This window comes from Nelusetta ayraudi, unplaced genomic scaffold, assembly GCF_046127955.1.
Source record: "Nelusetta ayraudi isolate G7.1 ecotype Tasmania unplaced genomic scaffold, CSIRO-AGI_Nayr_v1 ptg000004l, whole genome shotgun sequence".
Lineage (NCBI taxonomy): Eukaryota > Metazoa > Chordata > Actinopteri > Tetraodontiformes > Monacanthidae > Nelusetta > Nelusetta ayraudi.
This window is the reverse complement of record NW_027466054.1, coordinates 10,858,303-10,876,240: the sequence shown is the minus strand read 5'-3', so window position 1 is coordinate 10,876,240 and position 17,938 is coordinate 10,858,303. Positions and strand designations below refer to the sequence as shown.

At 46.6% G+C, this 17,938-nt stretch overlaps 1 protein-coding gene across 2 annotated transcripts in view; it reads left to right on the top strand.

Annotated features, from left to right (window-relative positions):
* The window catches only part of tll1 (tolloid-like 1), a 43,148-nt gene extending 26,541 nt beyond the window's left edge, over positions 1-16,607 (top strand). For both annotated transcript variants that reach the window (XM_076034416.1, XM_076034407.1), the window contains 7 exons: positions 164-324; positions 417-597; positions 6,811-6,936; positions 10,631-10,758; positions 14,421-14,634; positions 15,028-15,278; positions 15,905-16,607. In XM_076034416.1, coding sequence (XP_075890531.1) covers positions 164-324; positions 417-597; positions 6,811-6,936; positions 10,631-10,758; positions 14,421-14,634; positions 15,028-15,278; positions 15,905-16,039 — 1,196 coding nt within the window. In that variant the 3' untranslated portion in view covers positions 16,040-16,607. The remainder of the gene's footprint in view (positions 1-163; positions 325-416; positions 598-6,810; positions 6,937-10,630; positions 10,759-14,420; positions 14,635-15,027; positions 15,279-15,904) is intronic.
* The last annotated feature ends 1,331 nt before the right edge of the window (positions 16,608-17,938 follow it).

Sequence of the window (17,938 nt, the reverse complement as noted above, 5' to 3'; positions counted from 1 at the left end):
GACTGGAATGCGAGAGCTCATAATTATAGAGCCGAGCGACGCTGTGACAGCCACCAAAGCTTCCTGTTCCTCTCCGGGTTTTCCTGCTCTTGCTCGCAAAACACTCGGCGGACTTGCAGTGATTGCGTGTTTCGCCCTACCGACTGTCTGTGTGTGTGTCCAGCGGCCTGCGGCGGCCTCCTCTCCAAGCTGAACGGCACCATCAGCACGCCGGGCTGGCCCAAAGAGTATCCGCCCAACAAGAACTGCGTGTGGCAGGTGGTCGCCCCCACTCAGTATCGCATCTCCATGCAGTTTGAGGCCTTTGAGCTGGAGGGGAACGAGGTGGGTGTTGTAAATCAAGCGTGAGATGCCCACGAAGTGTCGCCTGTCTAAAACGTGTGTTTAAAGAGCCGCCTCTGTCCGCCTGTGTCCAGGTGTGCAAATACGACTACGTGGAAGTCCGCAGCGGCCTCTCCTCCGACTCCAAGCTGCACGGCAAGTACTGCGGCACCGAGGTCCCCGAAGTCATCACGTCCCAGTACAACAACATGAGGATCGAGTTCAAGTCCGACAACACCGTCTCCAAAAAGGGCTTCAAGGCTCACTTCTTCTCAGGTAAGGCAGCTCGTAGAACGTGCATCCAGTACGCAAAACTCCTCTCAGTTCTATAATCCATTGAGCTCATGGAAAATAGAAAAGTGGGAAAATTTGTTTTCAGATTTTTTTATCTGGTGAATTACGCTCATAATTCAATCAATCAATCAATCAAGCAAGCAAGCAAGCAAGTAAGCAAGCACTCAATCAATCAAGCAATCAATCAATCAATTAATGAAATTATAGCCTAGTTAGCAAAAAAACAGCTAGCCTCAAGCCTTAAGAAATTGCTCTGAAGTCTGAGCTCCACACTCAAATTGTGTCTCATTGGCTGGGGGCAACAAGCCCCGCCCTCAGCCACACAAACAGCGGGTCATTGGTGCGTGTCGTTGTTAATATTCACCCCTAGAAGGCTTGAAATTACAAGGTCTCTTCCTTGTTCACCCATGAAGATGCCAAAGCTGTTTATTTCCTGTACTGGTCCAGCAGCAAGGCTACCTCACGTAGCTACTAGCTATTATTAGCAGTAATTTAACTTCACATTGGTTCACGGAGACTTACAGGCTGATACAGCCATAGTAAAATTCACATAAAGTTGTAAACCCGTAAAGCGTCTCAGAGGCTGGTGAGGGTCATGAAGTCGTCATAATGACCACCCGGAGTAAACAGTGTCAGAATGAGACGACACAGGGGCGCTATAGTGCGGAAATTGACTTTCGCTATCAGTATTTCATATTGCAGAATGTACAACAACGAAACGCACAACAAGCTGAAGCCACCAGCCAATGACGTCATCTGAAGCTGATCTTCTTTTTTTTTTTCATGAAATATTTCCTTGACAAATTCACACACTAGAACATTAAGCAGCTAGGGGGAAAAACATCCACAAAATGCAAACTTTGAGTGCCTCTGACCAGCAAGACAGGCAGTTCAATTCTCCAGTTTTCTGTTTTTCATGAGCCCCAGTGAAGAGTTGAACTGACAGAGTCGGAGTGTCACACAGACTGTTAGTGGCAGGTTTAATAATGATACTGCCAGCGGAGAGGAAAGAACTCCCGGATGTTTTTACTCCTTCACAAACGTCACCAGAACTAAAATTCCTTCCTTCCCAGTGGCAAACGACAACTCTCTCCCCAACTGTCACTGCTCCATGATGTGTGTGTGTGTGTGTTTGTACATGGGGCTGTCTGTCCACCGCCGCCCCTGTGCTGTGGTGTCCTTGTGTCCTGCTGTGTCCTGCCCGACGCCCCGCAGCCCACGCTGAGCTCTGCCCTCTCTCCATCAGACAGGCTCAGTCTGTGCCGAGAGCGTTTCGTTGTGTTTGAGTCGTGCCAGGACGTAAAGCGCGGCCGCTCTCCCGCTCGCCGCCGCGCCAGCACCAGGCCGGCGCCCTCGTGGAAGGTCAGAGGTAACGTGGCCTCGCAGTCGGCGCCTCTGATTGGCCGCTGACGGGTCTACTGCGCTTCCGAGGGAATGGATGGATCTCCTCGTTTTTTTCCGGACATCGCCGTCGAATCCATTCCCGTCTGAAGGGAACCGTGTGCATTGTCCAAGTTCCACGTGACATATTACTATCAGTGATAACACGGGTCAGTAATTAGAAAGCATAGAAGTCACTCAAATATGTGAACAAGAACTCTAAAGAATAATGTTGTTTTCTTTAAGTGAGGAGAGTTTGTTGGTCCTCGACTGGTTACAATATTACACAAACAGTTGGAAATAAAATAACGATGGATTCATATTATAATATAGTACTCAGGATCTTGTTGTCACAATGGTTGTAGTGTTGGACAGGGGTGGGCAAACCTTTTGACTGGTGGGGCCACAATGGGTTCTAAAATTTGACAGAGGGGCTGGAGCAGGAGCAGATGGATGGAGTGTTGTGGTGAGCCACCTCATTGGAGAATTGAATATATGTCAGGGGATATGTAGAAAACATGCGCTTTAATGTCAATTGAAAATGAGCAAAAGTGTTGAAGCCCCACGTTATTCAACTCTTTATTGAAATGATTTTTAAAACACTTTTAAAAAAAAATGGTTGCAATACAGCGATTTTCTTGCTTACTAACTGTTAATATCATTTCTTCAAGTTCGGCAGGCTGGATTAAAAAATCTAACGGGCTGGATATGGCCCTGGACCGTAGTTTGCCCGTGCCTGATATAGAATAACATGTATCATTGTTTATTATACAGCTCACTATTATGAAAGTTATCCACACTTTTCCTGGTTCTTAACAAAAAGTAATGAAAGTCATGTTGTTAAATAGCTGCTATTGTGACAACTTAAACCAAAGTAAGGCCAGAAACCTTCTGAATCCATTCATAAGTAATCCAGATCTCCTCCTACTCTAAAAGAGCACGAGAGAGGACAGTGTAAGTTGTGTGGAACGTGGACACTGACGTGGTTCTCGGGTAGAAAAACAACAAATTCTCCCTCCAGTCGCGGCGAGGGTCAATTTGTTGGACGCTACAGCTGAAGGTTACACCTTCAGGGATCTTGCGGGGTGCTTTTTGTTTTTTCTCCTCCTCCTTCTGCTTCAGTGGAAGCGGAAGAAGAAGAAGAAGAAGAAGAAGAAGAAGAAGAAGAAGAAGAAGGAAAAACAACAACACCTGCAACGTGTGGTTGAATCCCGCTGAGCCCCGGGCGCCGTGCGGGTTCGACCACATGGAGATGGTGCAAGGGCGCTTGTTGTGGCTCCGCTGTGCGGAAGCTCACGGGGGGGCGGGGGTAGATAACTTGGCAGGGGACCAGCAACTTTAGGGAGGTCCCGTCGGCCTCCCACACACTACTAATCCACGTGAGCGTGCTTGCGCTGCGCCGCGCCGCGCGCGGACATTGTGTGCTCGACCTGAAGGAAGTCACAATGGACATCGAGAGCAAAGCTCCTTAGCCAGCGATAGGGTGGCTGAGCCGACAATAGCACCGTAATACCACATCAGACAGCACACACACACACACACACACACTGAGAGAGACAGAGAGAGGGAGTGAGAGAGCGGAGGAGGATTTAGTGGTTTCATTAAAAGCAGATCTAGTTTGATTCACAGGCTCCAGAGTTGGGCTGAGACTGAACGTCTGTGCCTGGTCTCGCATCTCTTCAGTCATACAAATACAAATATACGTACACAAGTAGTTTTGTATTTTTGCAAAACTTCCGTTTAACTGCCACTTGCCACTTTTTGCCTTTTACTTCTTTTTACACTTACTTTATTCCTTGCAAGCACAATCACGTCGGGCTCTGCCACCCCAACATTTCACTGCCATGTAGCGACATGTGACAGAAAAACAATCTTTGAGTCTTTATTGGGGCCTGTCTCAGAGAAACAAGCGTGTTCTCATCCCGTCTCGTTCGCACACCGACCGCCGACCCAGCGTTCGCGTAAAGAGGAGATTCCGACCTCGGGCCTCCGTCCGTTGTGGATGGAGGAGGAGGAGGAGGAGGAGGAGGAGGAGGAAGAGGAGGTGAAGGAGGTTTGAGGCGGCCGCAAAACAAAGCGTTACGGGCGGAAAACGAGCCAGCGGCATGAGCCGTGCGTCCTCTCCGTTTTATTTTTAGGCCGTCTAATTGTTGACGTCTCGTCAGCCGGCGCGTTTTTTCTTTCCTGCAAACCCGTGTCGAGCGTGGACCTTGGTTGAGCGCTCGTGATTATGCAAGACACGTTTTGAGAGTGCTGTCATGTAAAAGTCTCGAAATGTTAAATTCCCTTAGGCAGAGGTGGCAAAAGTATTCACATTCTGTATGTAGTGAAAGTATGGAGACTTGTGTAAAGAAAATACTTTGGTAAAAGTAAAAGTACTGATTCGACTCCTTCAATCAAGTAAAAGTGAGAAATGACAGGTTATGAAATGTACCTGAGTAAAAAGTCAAAATCAATTTGTTTGCAAAACTAAAATACAATCCAATTTTTGCATAGTTCAAATAGCTCCATATCATGCAACAATAACTATAATGATAAATGAATCAGTTTGAACAATATTTGTACCTTTTAAACTTTTTTAGCAACAAGAATGTAAGGAGTACAAAGCGAAGATATTTGTGTACAAAGTAAAAAGTAAAAAGTCGTCGGAAAAAGAAAAACTCATTAAAGTGCAGATACCTGAAAAATCTACTTAAGAACAGTAATGACGTTTTTGTACATTGCTTCCCACCTCTGCCATTAAGACAGAAAAATAAGTAAGACAACCCGTGCAAATTGCTCAGTGCGATCTGAACTATTCTGCAGTAGCAGTAAAAGTGCGTGTTCAATGTACATTTGTAGCCATTAGCTTAGCTCAGCTAAAGGGCCTCCTATGACAGAAATTGTGTAAATGCAGACATTACGGTTGCTGCATAAGATTGGAATGTGCTTGTCTTCAATTTTAGCAGTTACACTAACAATCTCTCACTCAATAAAGTAAATTAAGTGAGTCCTGAAATTCTTTGGCAATTTCTGGAGTGCAGAAGAAAGACTTGTGTGGTGGACGGCGGTTTAACAGCTTAGCGGCCCAACTTTATGAGCACATGCATGTGAAAATCACAGCAACTACATGATGGCAGCAGCTCCCATCACATACAGTCATTATCCTTCGGTCCGCCGGCTGACCACATCAGACAGATATACAGTCTGGCCCCGAGTTGCTGGGCCTTACCTAAGAGCTGTTATTGTCAGAGACATTTCAGAGCCCAGATTGTAGTGTGACCACACAGCGACCACAAGCAGGAAGCCAGAGAGCAGCACAAAGAGAGTTTTCAAGCCCAGAGGAGCCACACACAGACTAACAGACGTGAATCTGCACTATCGACTTTTTCTTTGTGCTGAGACTGTTCGGTGATGTTGTTGAACATAGAACAGAGGAATGTGCTGTCGTGTGCTATAAACATTTTAATACGGTTTAATCGTCTGTGAAAAAGTTTGTTTCCCAGGAAACCAGAAATTATTTCTGTAAATGTTTCAAATGCATCTGTTAAAGTTAACTGCTCTCTGTTAGGATTTACACAAACAGCGCCATCAATGCCAGTCAACGCATTTAAACCATTATTTGCAAAAAGACTGTCCGTCCAACGGTACAATGATGTGACACTGTGCTGTATTTACCACAGAAGTCAGAAATTATAGCCGAGACAAACGTCACACCGTCGTCAATCGTCGTCTATAGCATTGCAAGCTAATAGCTAACTGGCTAGTAACAGCGCACTCGCTGGCAGTTAACAAGACAAGTACAGTCAAATGATGCCCAGTACTCTCTGTACAATGAATTAAACAGCTCAACTAACAGGTAAATAGGTCACCAACACTGTAATGTACAGCTTTGACTCGATGCTAAAACACAGAACAGCCAAGTTCCTCGAACTTGAATTTCTAAGTTAATGGTAATGAAGCCGTCTGAAGTAGTGTTGCTACCATTTCATTGTCAAATATGGTACAATTCTGTATTCAAAGGGACTGGCAACTCTAATCTGAGGACTCCTGCTGCTCAAATATGAGTTCAGAGACATTAACAGTCCTTGGTCACTACTGCTACCACAAGCTAACACGATTGTACACACTGCACTCATGTGAAGCAGGCAGTCAGCACCGGGAACCTACAGTTTATCTCACTGAAACTCTTCTTTCTTTTACATGTTACAATTGCAATACAGCAGTAACATGGAGTCTTACACCTTCAGAAACGCCATTGAAGTCTGCTGCAGAGCTCTGTCAAGTCTATGTCGCAGACTGAGACGTTATCATTACTACTATGATAATCATACGTACAATTGCTATTATTTGATTTGATTACTGACGTAACGTAACTGATAGTTTTGTGTTATGGAAGCGGCCTTAGCATGCTGTTAACTAACTGAGCCTCTCTGTTCCGACGCGCTAAGACAGAGAAGTGGGGGGATGGGTGGTGGCTAGCATCTTGTAGGTTAACATGTTTTTTCCAAGCATCACCGCTCGATGTTTATGTTCATCTTTTCTCTTTATTTCCCACCTGTCACTCTATTGCACCTCCACCTTTGACCCCACCTGCTTTTTCTACTCTGGTTTTTGGTTTTCTGTCTCACTTGTTCTGTACCACACATATTTTTTGCTATATCCCCCCACCCCCCACAAACACACACACACACACACACACACACACACACACACACACACACACACACACACCTCCTCCTCTCATCTCGCCTCTCCCCGCCTGACCTCCCCTCTCCCTCTATGCACACAAGTGACGTGTTGCATGTCGTGTGTGTGTGTGTGTGTCTCTCACAGACAAAGACGAGTGCAGCAAGGACAACGGCGGCTGCCAGCACGAGTGCGTCAACACAGTGGGCTCGTACATTTGTCAGTGTCGCCACGGCTTTGTGCTGCATGAGAACAAACATGACTGTAAGGAAGGTGGGTTCCACGCACACGCGCACCAGCACACGCACTGGCACAAGAGCGGCCGGCTCCACGTGCACGTCGCGCCGCACAAGCACGCGCTCGCGCACAGGGGGGGCGGCCACCGCTCGTCGCAGCACCCGCGGCCCCCGGAGGGCAGGCAGAGCTTTTACATCTGAGACCAGCGGGATTTTGTTTTTGTTCTGTTTTTTCTATACACGCAGATCTGTCAACACTTGAGGGGGGCACATGAGTGAAAAGACGCTGTTAGGTAGGCTGAGAGCAGTGGTTCTCAACTGGTGGAGTCTCACAAATATTTTTTTCCTTAAGTCGCAACCCAAATTTATACCACAAAAGTGACGTTTTGTTTTTTTTGTTTTTTTTTTATCTCCTTTTTTTTAAAAAAAACTGTCGGCTCACAGCAAGAAGGTTGTGGGTTCGATTCCGGGCCTGGGACCTCTCTGTGTGGATGTTCTCCCTGTGTCTGCGTGGGTTCTCTCCGGGTTCTCCCGCTTCCTCCCACACTCCAAAAACATGCATGTGAGGTCAATTGGAAACTCTAAACTGACCGTAGGTGGTTGTGAGTGAGAGCGAATGGTTGTGAGTCTGCACGTGGCCCTGCGATGAACTGGCGACTGGTCCAGGGTGTCACCCTGCCTTCGCCCTATGGCAGCTGGGAGAGGCTCCAGCAGACCCCTGCAACCCTGAGTGCAGGAAGGAGCAGGTATTGAAAATGGATGGATGGATGGAAACTGCCAACGAAGCTGCCAACTCATCAAAACAGCTGTGCGACCCTCTTCTCGGTCAAGACCCACCAGTTGAGAAACGCTGGATTAGAAAAACTGGCAACGCTTTTGTTCAGAAAGAGCAGCCGACTCAGAGCCATCTCTCCGGCAGTGGAGTCGCTCGGGAAAAACACAGGGGGATATTAAAGAAAGGCCTCAGTTCCACCCCCTTTTCTTAGGTAGAATAACAGACCCATCTGTTTCGAATGGTGTCAGAGGCCCTGCCAGCATACTTCCACTTATCCGTCACACTGGCACGGACGTGGTCAACACATGCTGCACATGGTCGGGGGGGCACAGGGAGGTGCGCCGCGCCATATTCCCTCCAGGTCAGCTGATCTGCTCCAGAGCCACGATGGAGGGGACGAGAAGAAAAGAATGCCAGACTGTGGCTCCTCTTTCTGCTGATGGTTCAATTGTTTCCACTTGACCCGGCTGCTCGATCTCACCTGTGCTGGAGTGCTAGACTGCCCCCTCATGACCACTTAAGGGAATTGCTCTCTTTGGCCCGTGCCCGCTAGCTCTTGGAAAACCTTCAGATGTTATTGAGCACAGTGAACATGCTAGCGGCTGTATGTGTTGTATGTAGGTCGTATCTGCTGTCTGTGCAGGGGATTTTTTTATATGGCTTCGTATTCTTGGTTCTTTTTTTAAAGATTTTTTTCATTTAATGAGGAGCAACTTTTACAGTGTTGACAGTACCACCTGTATTCAGCTGCTATCCAAAAGAAAAAAAAAAACTAAAACAAAAACAACAACTTATAGAGAGGTCAGTTTGTTTCCTTCTGTCCATCCCCAACAATAACAAAGAAAAATCATCTCAAACCTCTTCAGCGAACACACTTCACTTTGCCCCACTCTGCCCACACACACACACACACACACACACACACTCTCTCTCACTCTCTCTCTCTCTCTCTCTGAGAACTGTTGGATCGACATACTGTGGCCCTTTGAAGTCTGAGCTCTTGAACGTGTCCATGAACGCCACATCAGTACACACACCTCACCAAAGGCTTCCCGTGTCGCTCATAAAAACACTCACGTTACAAACATCTGGGTGCTTGAAAGCTTTTTAATACAGTGCCCTCTTCCGCCCTGTGTGTGTGTGTGTGTGTGTGTGTGTGTGTGTGTATTGGGGATTTGGGGTGTAGCTTGACTCAGTAACCCAGTGTTCCACACACACACAGTACACATGCTAGACCACTGTGGGTAGCACTTTTTCTTGCGAGCGCTCACTTGTCAGGAAGCCTTTGGAATACAAGCAGTTAAAAGGGTTAACAAGACTCCCTTTGTGTTGTCAGCCACCATCATGTTTGTTTCATTAGAGAATGAACTACCACTAACCCCAAACCTGCGGTCAACTACCATTCACCATATTCACTATGATGTCGCGCTATTGTGACAATTAACCCCCCCCCCGACTCCCCCTCATCCTGGCACACTGTGAGGGTCCTCAGTCATCCAGACATGATGTAACAAGCCACTCGATTGTACAACGCCCAGTGTGTTCTGTACTCATACTGTGTGTGACTGTCTGTGTAACACACATGTTAGCGACATCTAGGCACCTCATTTGTGTACGCTGTACTTTTGAACTTTTGTCCATCTCATTGTGTACCCGCGTTCAGTGTTGTCTGACTCTGAATAAAGGCCTGTCACTTTTGGAATGCTCCTTGTCGTCCTGTGCATGCCTCATGTCTTCCACTGTTCCCCTGTTTTTCACTGAACTCACAACAATTCACTCGCACAACACGTGTAGTGTAGGAGCCGACTTTTTGTCCATTATTTTTATTTTATGTTATTTTACGTGATACGGGCTCCGAGGGAGCAAAGTAGGCCAATTATTTTCTAACCTATCCACTTTTGTCCACCAGTGCTGCCCTCTGTTTCCTGGGTTCAGTTAGCTTGCCTTGTTAACAGAGTGGGCTACAATGACGTGAGATAGCTTACACTCCTTACAGACACACAATTTGCTTTGTCAACACTGACTTGTGTGTCTGGCAACTGCTACATTTGTCAAAATTAGCTTGCTTTAGTTAAAGGAGCTACATGCCAAACTCGGCAGAGACAAATGGATTTTTGCAATGTCATGACAACTGTTAGCCTAGCATCTACTGTTTCAGCAGTTGCTGTTAGCATCAAGTGAGTGGTGTCCTTTTGCTGCTGGTTTTTGTTTGCACACAAGAGGTTGTGGGGCAAAACGGTTAACAAAGAACAGGAAAGACAATTTCAACTGTTAGGATAGTCGCTAGTTCTGTCCATAACGAAATTGTGTGTGTAGTTCCTTTCAATGCAACATTTCCCACCACAAAATCACGAGTCAGTACATGTAAAAGCCATTTCAGACGGCCGATGCCACGTCACATTCTTGAAGTAGTGTCCCATTTCGTTATTCTCTAGTTTAGTTGTTTGAATGGGGGGAGACGTAGCGCTAAACGTGAAAAAGAAATGGAACTGGACCTAAATTGTTTGTAGTTCTAACCCCACCGCTCAAGTGTTGTGACGAAGTTTGGCATTTCAGTGTTAACACAGCGGTGAGGATGGAATTATGTTGCTTTCTAGATTCAAGATTCAAAAGTTTATATTAGCACGCTTCCACTGACTATAAATGTTACCGTAGGTGCTTTACAGTAACAATGTGAGCTTTTAGTTTCGGTTTGGCATTCACATTCGTGCACAAACCCCCAAAGCGAAACTCATCGTCAGGATGTGCTTCTCTCTGAAGTCTTCTCTCTGTCTTCTGCTCCTCTGGTTTCACACCTTCCTGTCCCCCTTTTTTCCATTTCCTCCTGACCTTTTTCCTGTGCAGCTATGATTTTAACTTCCTGTGTGTGTACGTGTGTGTGTGTGTGTGTGTGTGTGTGTGTGTGTGTGTGTGTGTGTGTGTGTGTGTGTGTGTGTGCGCGTGCGTGCATGCGCAGCTGAGTGCGAGCACAAGATCCACAGTCCCAGCGGGACCCTGAGCAGCCCCAACTGGCCGGACAAGTACCCCAGCCGCAAGGAGTGCACCTGGGACATCACGGCCACGCCGGGACACCGAGTCAAGATCGTGAGTGTGTTCCCACTGTCAGAGCAAAGAATTCATTCCTCTCTCTGTGTTGCTGTCGCCTCTTCCTTCCAACCCACACGTGAGGGCTCTACGGGGTCATACAGTATGTCTGAGCCCCAGGGTGCCCTCCTCCCCCTTCCCTGCTCCCTCCCTGCCCAACATGATGATCTGTCTAACCCGTCTTCCACTTGGGAAACTCAATCGTGAACAGTGGAGTAAGTGCACGTTTGTGTATTCAGGCTAACTGCAAGCAGCGCACTCATGCGTTAGAGGGAGCCCTTAAGCAGGGGCCATCTGTGTCCTTGGTGTGTGTGTGTGTGTGTGTGTGTGTGTGAAGCCAATATGTGCACATGAGTGCATGCATGCCATTTTATCTCATTACACGCCATTATCTCCAAACTTCTGATTGTAAAAGACAAATTAGGAGTGAATCATTATAGTGTGTGCTGCAAAAAACATATGTTTTATACAGTTTTATCACCTGTCATAGTCTGTTTCTTCACATCCCTGTTCTGCTGCTAGCTGCATATAGTTGATTCACTTGTGATTAACCCTCTGATTCAACTTTCTATCGTCGTGTCTGCGAAACACCAGGAAATACGTAACCGCGTTGACGCGATAATGTGATGTCACAGTCACCAAAAGCCGCAAAAGTAACTATTGGTATTTAGACCTGTAGAAGTCAGAAATGTTGAAAAGTAGGTGGAAAATGTGCTCGACGCACATTTACAAACCTCTACTCATGGCGAGCAGATTTGACACACACTCAAACACACACACACACACACACACACACACACACACACACACACACACACACACACACACACACACTCGATCTGGGCACTCAGTTCAAGGCAAACATACGCAGACATGCAGTGTGTTCCTGCCACCTGGACTTGTGAGCGGGCAGCCGCACGACACGAGGCCGCTGCGTGTGGACCAAATTGTCATCAGCTGTTAGTTACTGTTGATCGTCTCCAATTTCTGAAACCACCAAACACATCAGAATCGTTAGTAACACATGGGCGTGTCTGCTTTTGCGCTGCTGGCCCGCAAATGTGTTGGTGGAGAGGCAAATGCCTCTGTGCAAAAAAAAACTGAAAAAAACCCTAAAAAAAAACAATAGAAAAACTGAATGAAAAACACGTGAGAGGAGTCACATGATGTGGCCTGATGTCCACGCGCAGATGTGGCAACGGTGCTTTCAAATGCACCTCATAAACTCAGGAATCCTTCCAGCTGTGATGTCAGGAAGCTTCTTTAATTGTATCACTTCATTATATATTCATCATTAGATTTTGCGGCCATAAACCCGCATTTCAGAGTGAAGTGCCGCCTTCAACCCTGAAACAGCTGGGACGGACTGCAGCCCCTCGTAGCCCTGCAGTGCAGAGAGGAGGTGATGGGAGACAGAAGGATGACAGATGATTCACCAATTAGACATTCAGAAAAAATCAGGTAGATGTTGATTTGTGAGTAAATATAGACAATCTAAAAAAAGAACAAAGAAAAAAAGCAGTTGGGATGCACCGGGGTTCAGGTCTCTCCTCCCGTAGTTCTCAACCAACTCGTGGAGTCTTAGGACCCAGAGTTTTTTTCCTTATCACGAAGTCGCGACCCAAGCCCCACAGCACTCAAATATATTCAAAGAAAATTTTAAACGCAAGCCCACTTTCTATCATGTCTAATATATGCCAAGGGGATCAATTTAGTCTGTCTATGTCTATGTCTATGTCTATGTCTATATAAATGAATGAAATTATTGAATTGAATTCTGTCTCTTGCTAAATACATTCTATACATTTTCTCTATAAATATCCACATTTTAAAATCCCTCTGTCTAAAAAAGACAAAAAGGGGAAACTGCCCACGAAGCCATGACCCAATCAAAACAGCTCCTTGACCCATTTTTGGGTCACGACCCTCCAGTTGAAAAACACTGCTCTACTCGTACTCGTAAAATACCTATGCAATAAGTTTGACAATTTTGTTAAACTTATGTTTGTACTGCAGTGAAACCTGTGACAGTTGCCCACGTTCTTGAAAAACATGCTGAGGAACCGAAAAAAAATCAAAGTAATTCCATAATGTGTAATGGCCTTTTTAAGTACTCGCTATCGGTGAGTACCAAAATGTAAGTACTCATACTCTACTTGTTCTGTAAAAAAAAAAATGGTATCGGTGCATCCCTAAGAGGAAGTGCTCCCACAGTTGAATATAAAATTTTAAAGCAAAAGGCGGAATTGAAATGACATCCAGTCGAGCTGGAGAGAAAGAGGATCCACAGTGTGACATCACAAGCGGAGACAGATTTATTACCAGACATCTGAGAGCAGACATGAAGGTCACTGTGTTATAGCTCCTCCACTCACTGTACCATGTGCGCGTGTGTGTGTGTGTGTGTGTGTGTGTGTGTGTGTATCACACACACACACACATACACACAAGTCTCTTGGGAATAGTAAAGAGCTCCACAAACTGTTTCTCGGCCCGAGTGCAGTTGGAAACATCTGGAAGCCATCGCATCCCAGAATCCCCTTCACCTTGGCTCTCCTCCCTCCTTCCGCCTGGTTTGGTTAAAAATCCCTCTGTTCTGGTGTTTATGGCTGACAGAGCGCTGTGTGTGTGTGTGTGTGTGTGTGTGTGTGTGTGTGTGTGTGTGTGTGTGTGTGTGTGTGTGTGTGTGTGTGTGGGAGAGAGAGAGGCCTGCAAGGTGTTATGACTCAGCTCACGGTGACTTGATTCGCTTATGAGTCGTGACAGCGTGTCCAAGCATGTCAGCGTGTGAAGCGGCAACGTGTGGGCAAGAAGCAGGAGCTCCGCTTCACCGGATTAAGGAATATGCAAATATGTTTTCTGGGTTGTTGTTTTTTTTTGTTTTTTGTTTTTTTACCCCCCAAACATAGTGAAAATATTCAATTTCAATTGATTTATTTTTCAAGAGGACAGTGTACAGTGTACAACAGCACCCCATTTAGCAGTTATGTGATTGTGCCCACTTTCAGCCAGGGGCTGGTTTACATTATTTGTCTCCCTGCCAGTTGTTATAGGCACAGTACCTTTAAAAGCAGGTCAACAATACAGCACAAAGTCAATAAATAATCATCGAAAGGAAAAAAGAAACAACAACAATGGGAAAAAACACAGCTAGAGCTCAGTTGCAGTCGGAAGGAATATTGGACGTACCAGGATGGCCTCTGGAATTAAAAACATGAGGTAGACAAGGGGATCGGGGCCTGTGTGGGTTGTGTAGATGGTGTGTTGAGCTGTGACGATACAGAGTCCAGTTCACAGTTATTGTTGAGAGTGGTTAAGAGTGGTTATGAATGTAGAAGTAACAGGGATTAAAGTGCTTGAGTAGAGCAGTAAAGTGCTGGAGTTGGACTGCAGTACAGTACACGGGTTGACCTCAGCAGTGATTCAAAAGACAAACAAAGTGGAACTGATGAAACCCAGAGGACAAATACATTGATCAATAGGAGAGAAAAAACAGACAGTCAGTCAATCAATTAATAACAGATCTGAGACAATGACATGAAGTGGGGTAGGGTCCATTGCACAGTGGTTGCTTAGCAGCCACTTATTTAGATGTGTTTTGAAGGTCACACGTCCCCTCTCCCCCGTCCTCAGCTCTGATCCTCCCTCTCCGCCTTCCGCAGACATTCAACGAGTTTGAGATCGAGCAGCACCAGGAGTGCGCCTACGACCACCTGGAGGCCTTCGACGGGGACAGCGACACGGCGGCCATCCTGGGCCGGCTGTGCGGCAGCAAGATCCCCGAGCAGCTCGTCTCCACGGCCAACAGGATGTACCTGCGCTTCATCTCCGACGCCTCAGTGCAGCGCAAGGGCTTCCAGGCCACTCACTCCACAGGTGTGTGTGTGTGTGTGTGTGTGTGTGTGTGTGTGTGTGTGTGTGTGTGTGTGTGTGTGTGTGTGTGTGTGTGTGGGACTGCCAAATTTCACACGTCAACTGTTTTCAGGAGCAACGTCTCCCTCTAGTGGCTGATAGGTGCACTCACAATCATTCTATTGCGTCTTCCAAGCCTCACGGTATTTAGCTCCTTGTTGAAATGACTCTTAAAACAATGACACAATGGATGAAATACAGCTATTGTATGACTTACTTATTATTGCAATTTCTTCCAGTCTGGCAGGCTGATATGTGCATATGGCCTCCGGGCCGTTGTTTGCCTATGCCTGGCTGAGACAAACCTTTCCCTCTCGCTCCCTCTCTCTCTCTCTCTCTCTCTCTCCCTCCCTGCAGAGTGCGGCGGCCGCCTGAAGGCCGAGGTGCGTCAGAAGAACCTGTACTCTCACTCCCAGTTCGGGGACAACAACTACCCGGGACACACGGACTGCGAGTGGCTGCTGGTGTCCGAGCAGGGCTACGGCGTGGAGCTCAGCTTCATCACCTTCGAGGTGGAGGAGGAGGCCGACTGCGGCTACGACTACATCGAGCTCTACAACGGATACGACGCCAACTCGCACCGACTCGGCCGCTTCTGTGGTTCCGGGGTGAGGATCTCAAATTCAACGTTGTTTGTTTTGTTATTTTGCACCACTTGGGGTTACTGGGCACTGCTGTGGATTTATGTTCTCTGTTATGCACATCACAAGTTAAAGGTGTAAAATTTAGAAGGAAGTAAGAAATGACGTGTGACATTGCAGCTAACTAGGACTAAGGTCCTTACTCTATGTATATTCTTATATACCTATTAGCACTGTTCTAAGCTTAGGAAAACAAAACAACTTTATAATGTATTAATGGGCAGTATGTTACACTTTCACCAATGTAAAAGTCATAAAGCCAAATTTTACACACTGGACCCTCAACTGCCTTTACATTTGGTGGTGAATCTCTTGTTGCAGTTGTTCTAGTTTAAAATTCATATCATATTCATTCCACATAGTCGGTCATGTCGAATACAGAATTATTTTTTTAACTCTTATTTAGTCATCTAAATATTTTGTGTATTTATTTTGTCTTAATTACTTTTTAATTAATATATTCTTTTCGTCCTCTCTTTGCACGGCATGTGCTGCTGTAATTACGCAGATTTCCCCAATATGTCTCCTCTATTTAATTCTATTTGAGATGGTCTGATTGGTGTTGAACTTGTTTATGCCCCCCCCCCCAATAGCCCCGGGAGTCCATCTACTCGCCCGGCGGTGTCTTGCTCATCCGCTTCCACAGCGACGACACAATCAGCAAGAAGGGCTTCCACCTCCGCTACACCAGCACCAAGTTCCAGGAGAGCCTCCACACCAGGAAATGACCTCACGTTCCCGGCCCGCGACCTATGACCTCTGCGCAGCCCCCGCCTCTGTCACTCCCGACCTTCGCCGTGACGGTTCAGAAAAAAGAAAAAGACGAAAAAAAAAGAAGAAGAAGAGGAGGAAGAAGGGCCGGCGCTGGTGGGCGTCGGCCAGCCGCGGCAGGAAGCCGGACGCTCACGTTGAACCTTTGTCTCCCCCCTGTGGCTCCGCGCAGGTCATCGCACCCTGATGAGCACGATATCCCAGACGTGACCCGGAGCCAGCGTGGGGAAGCGCACGGAGGAGCCTTTTTTTTCTTTAATTTCCGGGTTTTTTTCTCATGAGGCTGCCCTCAGCGCGGAAGGAGGTTTTGCTGGACTCAGACTCTTGTTGTTGCAGAGAAAAAAAGAGTGCAGGAAAAAACACAACCAGCTTCATATTTACATTTATGAACTATGTATGCTTGAGAGACTTGAGGGAGGAGATCCTGCCTAAATGAAAAAAAAAACCCAACAAAAAACAAGATAACAATCCGAGTATGGAGACTGCGAGTTCTCTGCGACTCCTGTGCGGCTGTGAGACTGGAAACAGAGACCTTCCTTTATTGCCTTTGACGCCTGGGAAGCAGGTCCCAGCTCAGAGCGGCTGCAGATGATTTGAATTCATGTGTTATTGTGAAAAAAAACAAACCCAGTTGTGTTTACTGTATGTGTGACTATGTGTACAGAGAGAAAAAGAAAACAAACAAACAAACTAACAAAAAGGAGCAAAAGATGCTTGAGTCGCCCTCTTTGCCTAAAGCTTGTGCAGACGACCTTTGCCGGAGTAAACAGAGATCCACTGGGTGCAAAGTCAACGTGACAGGTCCCATGTTCATCTTCAGGTCTTTGTTTTCCATCCCTGAACTCCACTGTAGCAGCCTCACACACTTAACCGTCCAGAAACCTCAAGAAATCCTCATTTAAAAAAAAAGAAAACTGCATATTTAGCCCTCTGTTTACAGCCCCGTGCAGACTTTTAGTTTCCTGTGATGCTTTGCTGGAAGGAGATAAAGAACGAGGGCGGGGTGGGTGGGGGAGGGTTCCGTGGAAGAGTTGTTCACCCTATGAGACATCACAAAAGGACAATTTACCGGAATTGCTTGTTATTGAAAAGTGGAGCGAGCAACATGAACAAAACAAAAAAAAGATGGACTTTTCTCATTTGTGGGGAGTTTGGCTGAAAGGATGGAGACATACTGTCCAAGTAAAATGGTAAAGCAAATGTAGCATAACATGGGACCTTCAAGCCTTCTTGTGCGTGCGTGCGTGTGTGTGTGTGTGTGTGTGTGTGTGTGTGTGTGTGTGTGTGTGTGTGTGTGTGTGTGTGTGTGTGCGTGCGTGCGTGTGTGTTCTTGAGTTTTTCCACCGTCTCTGGTCGATGTCTCTAGCTTCCACCTCACCCTCCAGCTCGTTTTTCCCCTCCAGCGGACGTAAGAGAGGAGAGCTTTGCGGTTGTCCATCAGAGGAAGAAGAGGTGGAGGCGGAGGAGGAGGAGGAGGAGGAGGAGGAGGAGGAGGAGGAAGAGGAGGGATTCCCATGGTGCTAAAGTCATTTAAAAAAAATATATACTCAAGAGTGGCTGATGACGAGGGAGGGGCGGTGGATGGGGTTCAACTGTGCGACCAGCGCTCGGCATCAACAGCACTAGTCCTGTGAAACTACTTCTTACATTGCCTTAGAACCAAAATGTATTGCTGTCGGAGGTCGCTCCCATGCTCTCGCACAGGTGTCTTGTGTCAGTCCAGCGCGCTTCTGAAGTCTTTTGGTGGCAAGTTTATTTTATTTTTTTTGAGATTGTGATCGATGTCCTTCTGGAGGCGGGAGAAAAAAGTGCAAAATGTTTTCTGTGTGAGAGCCAGAGCGGCTAAATGGTGCAGG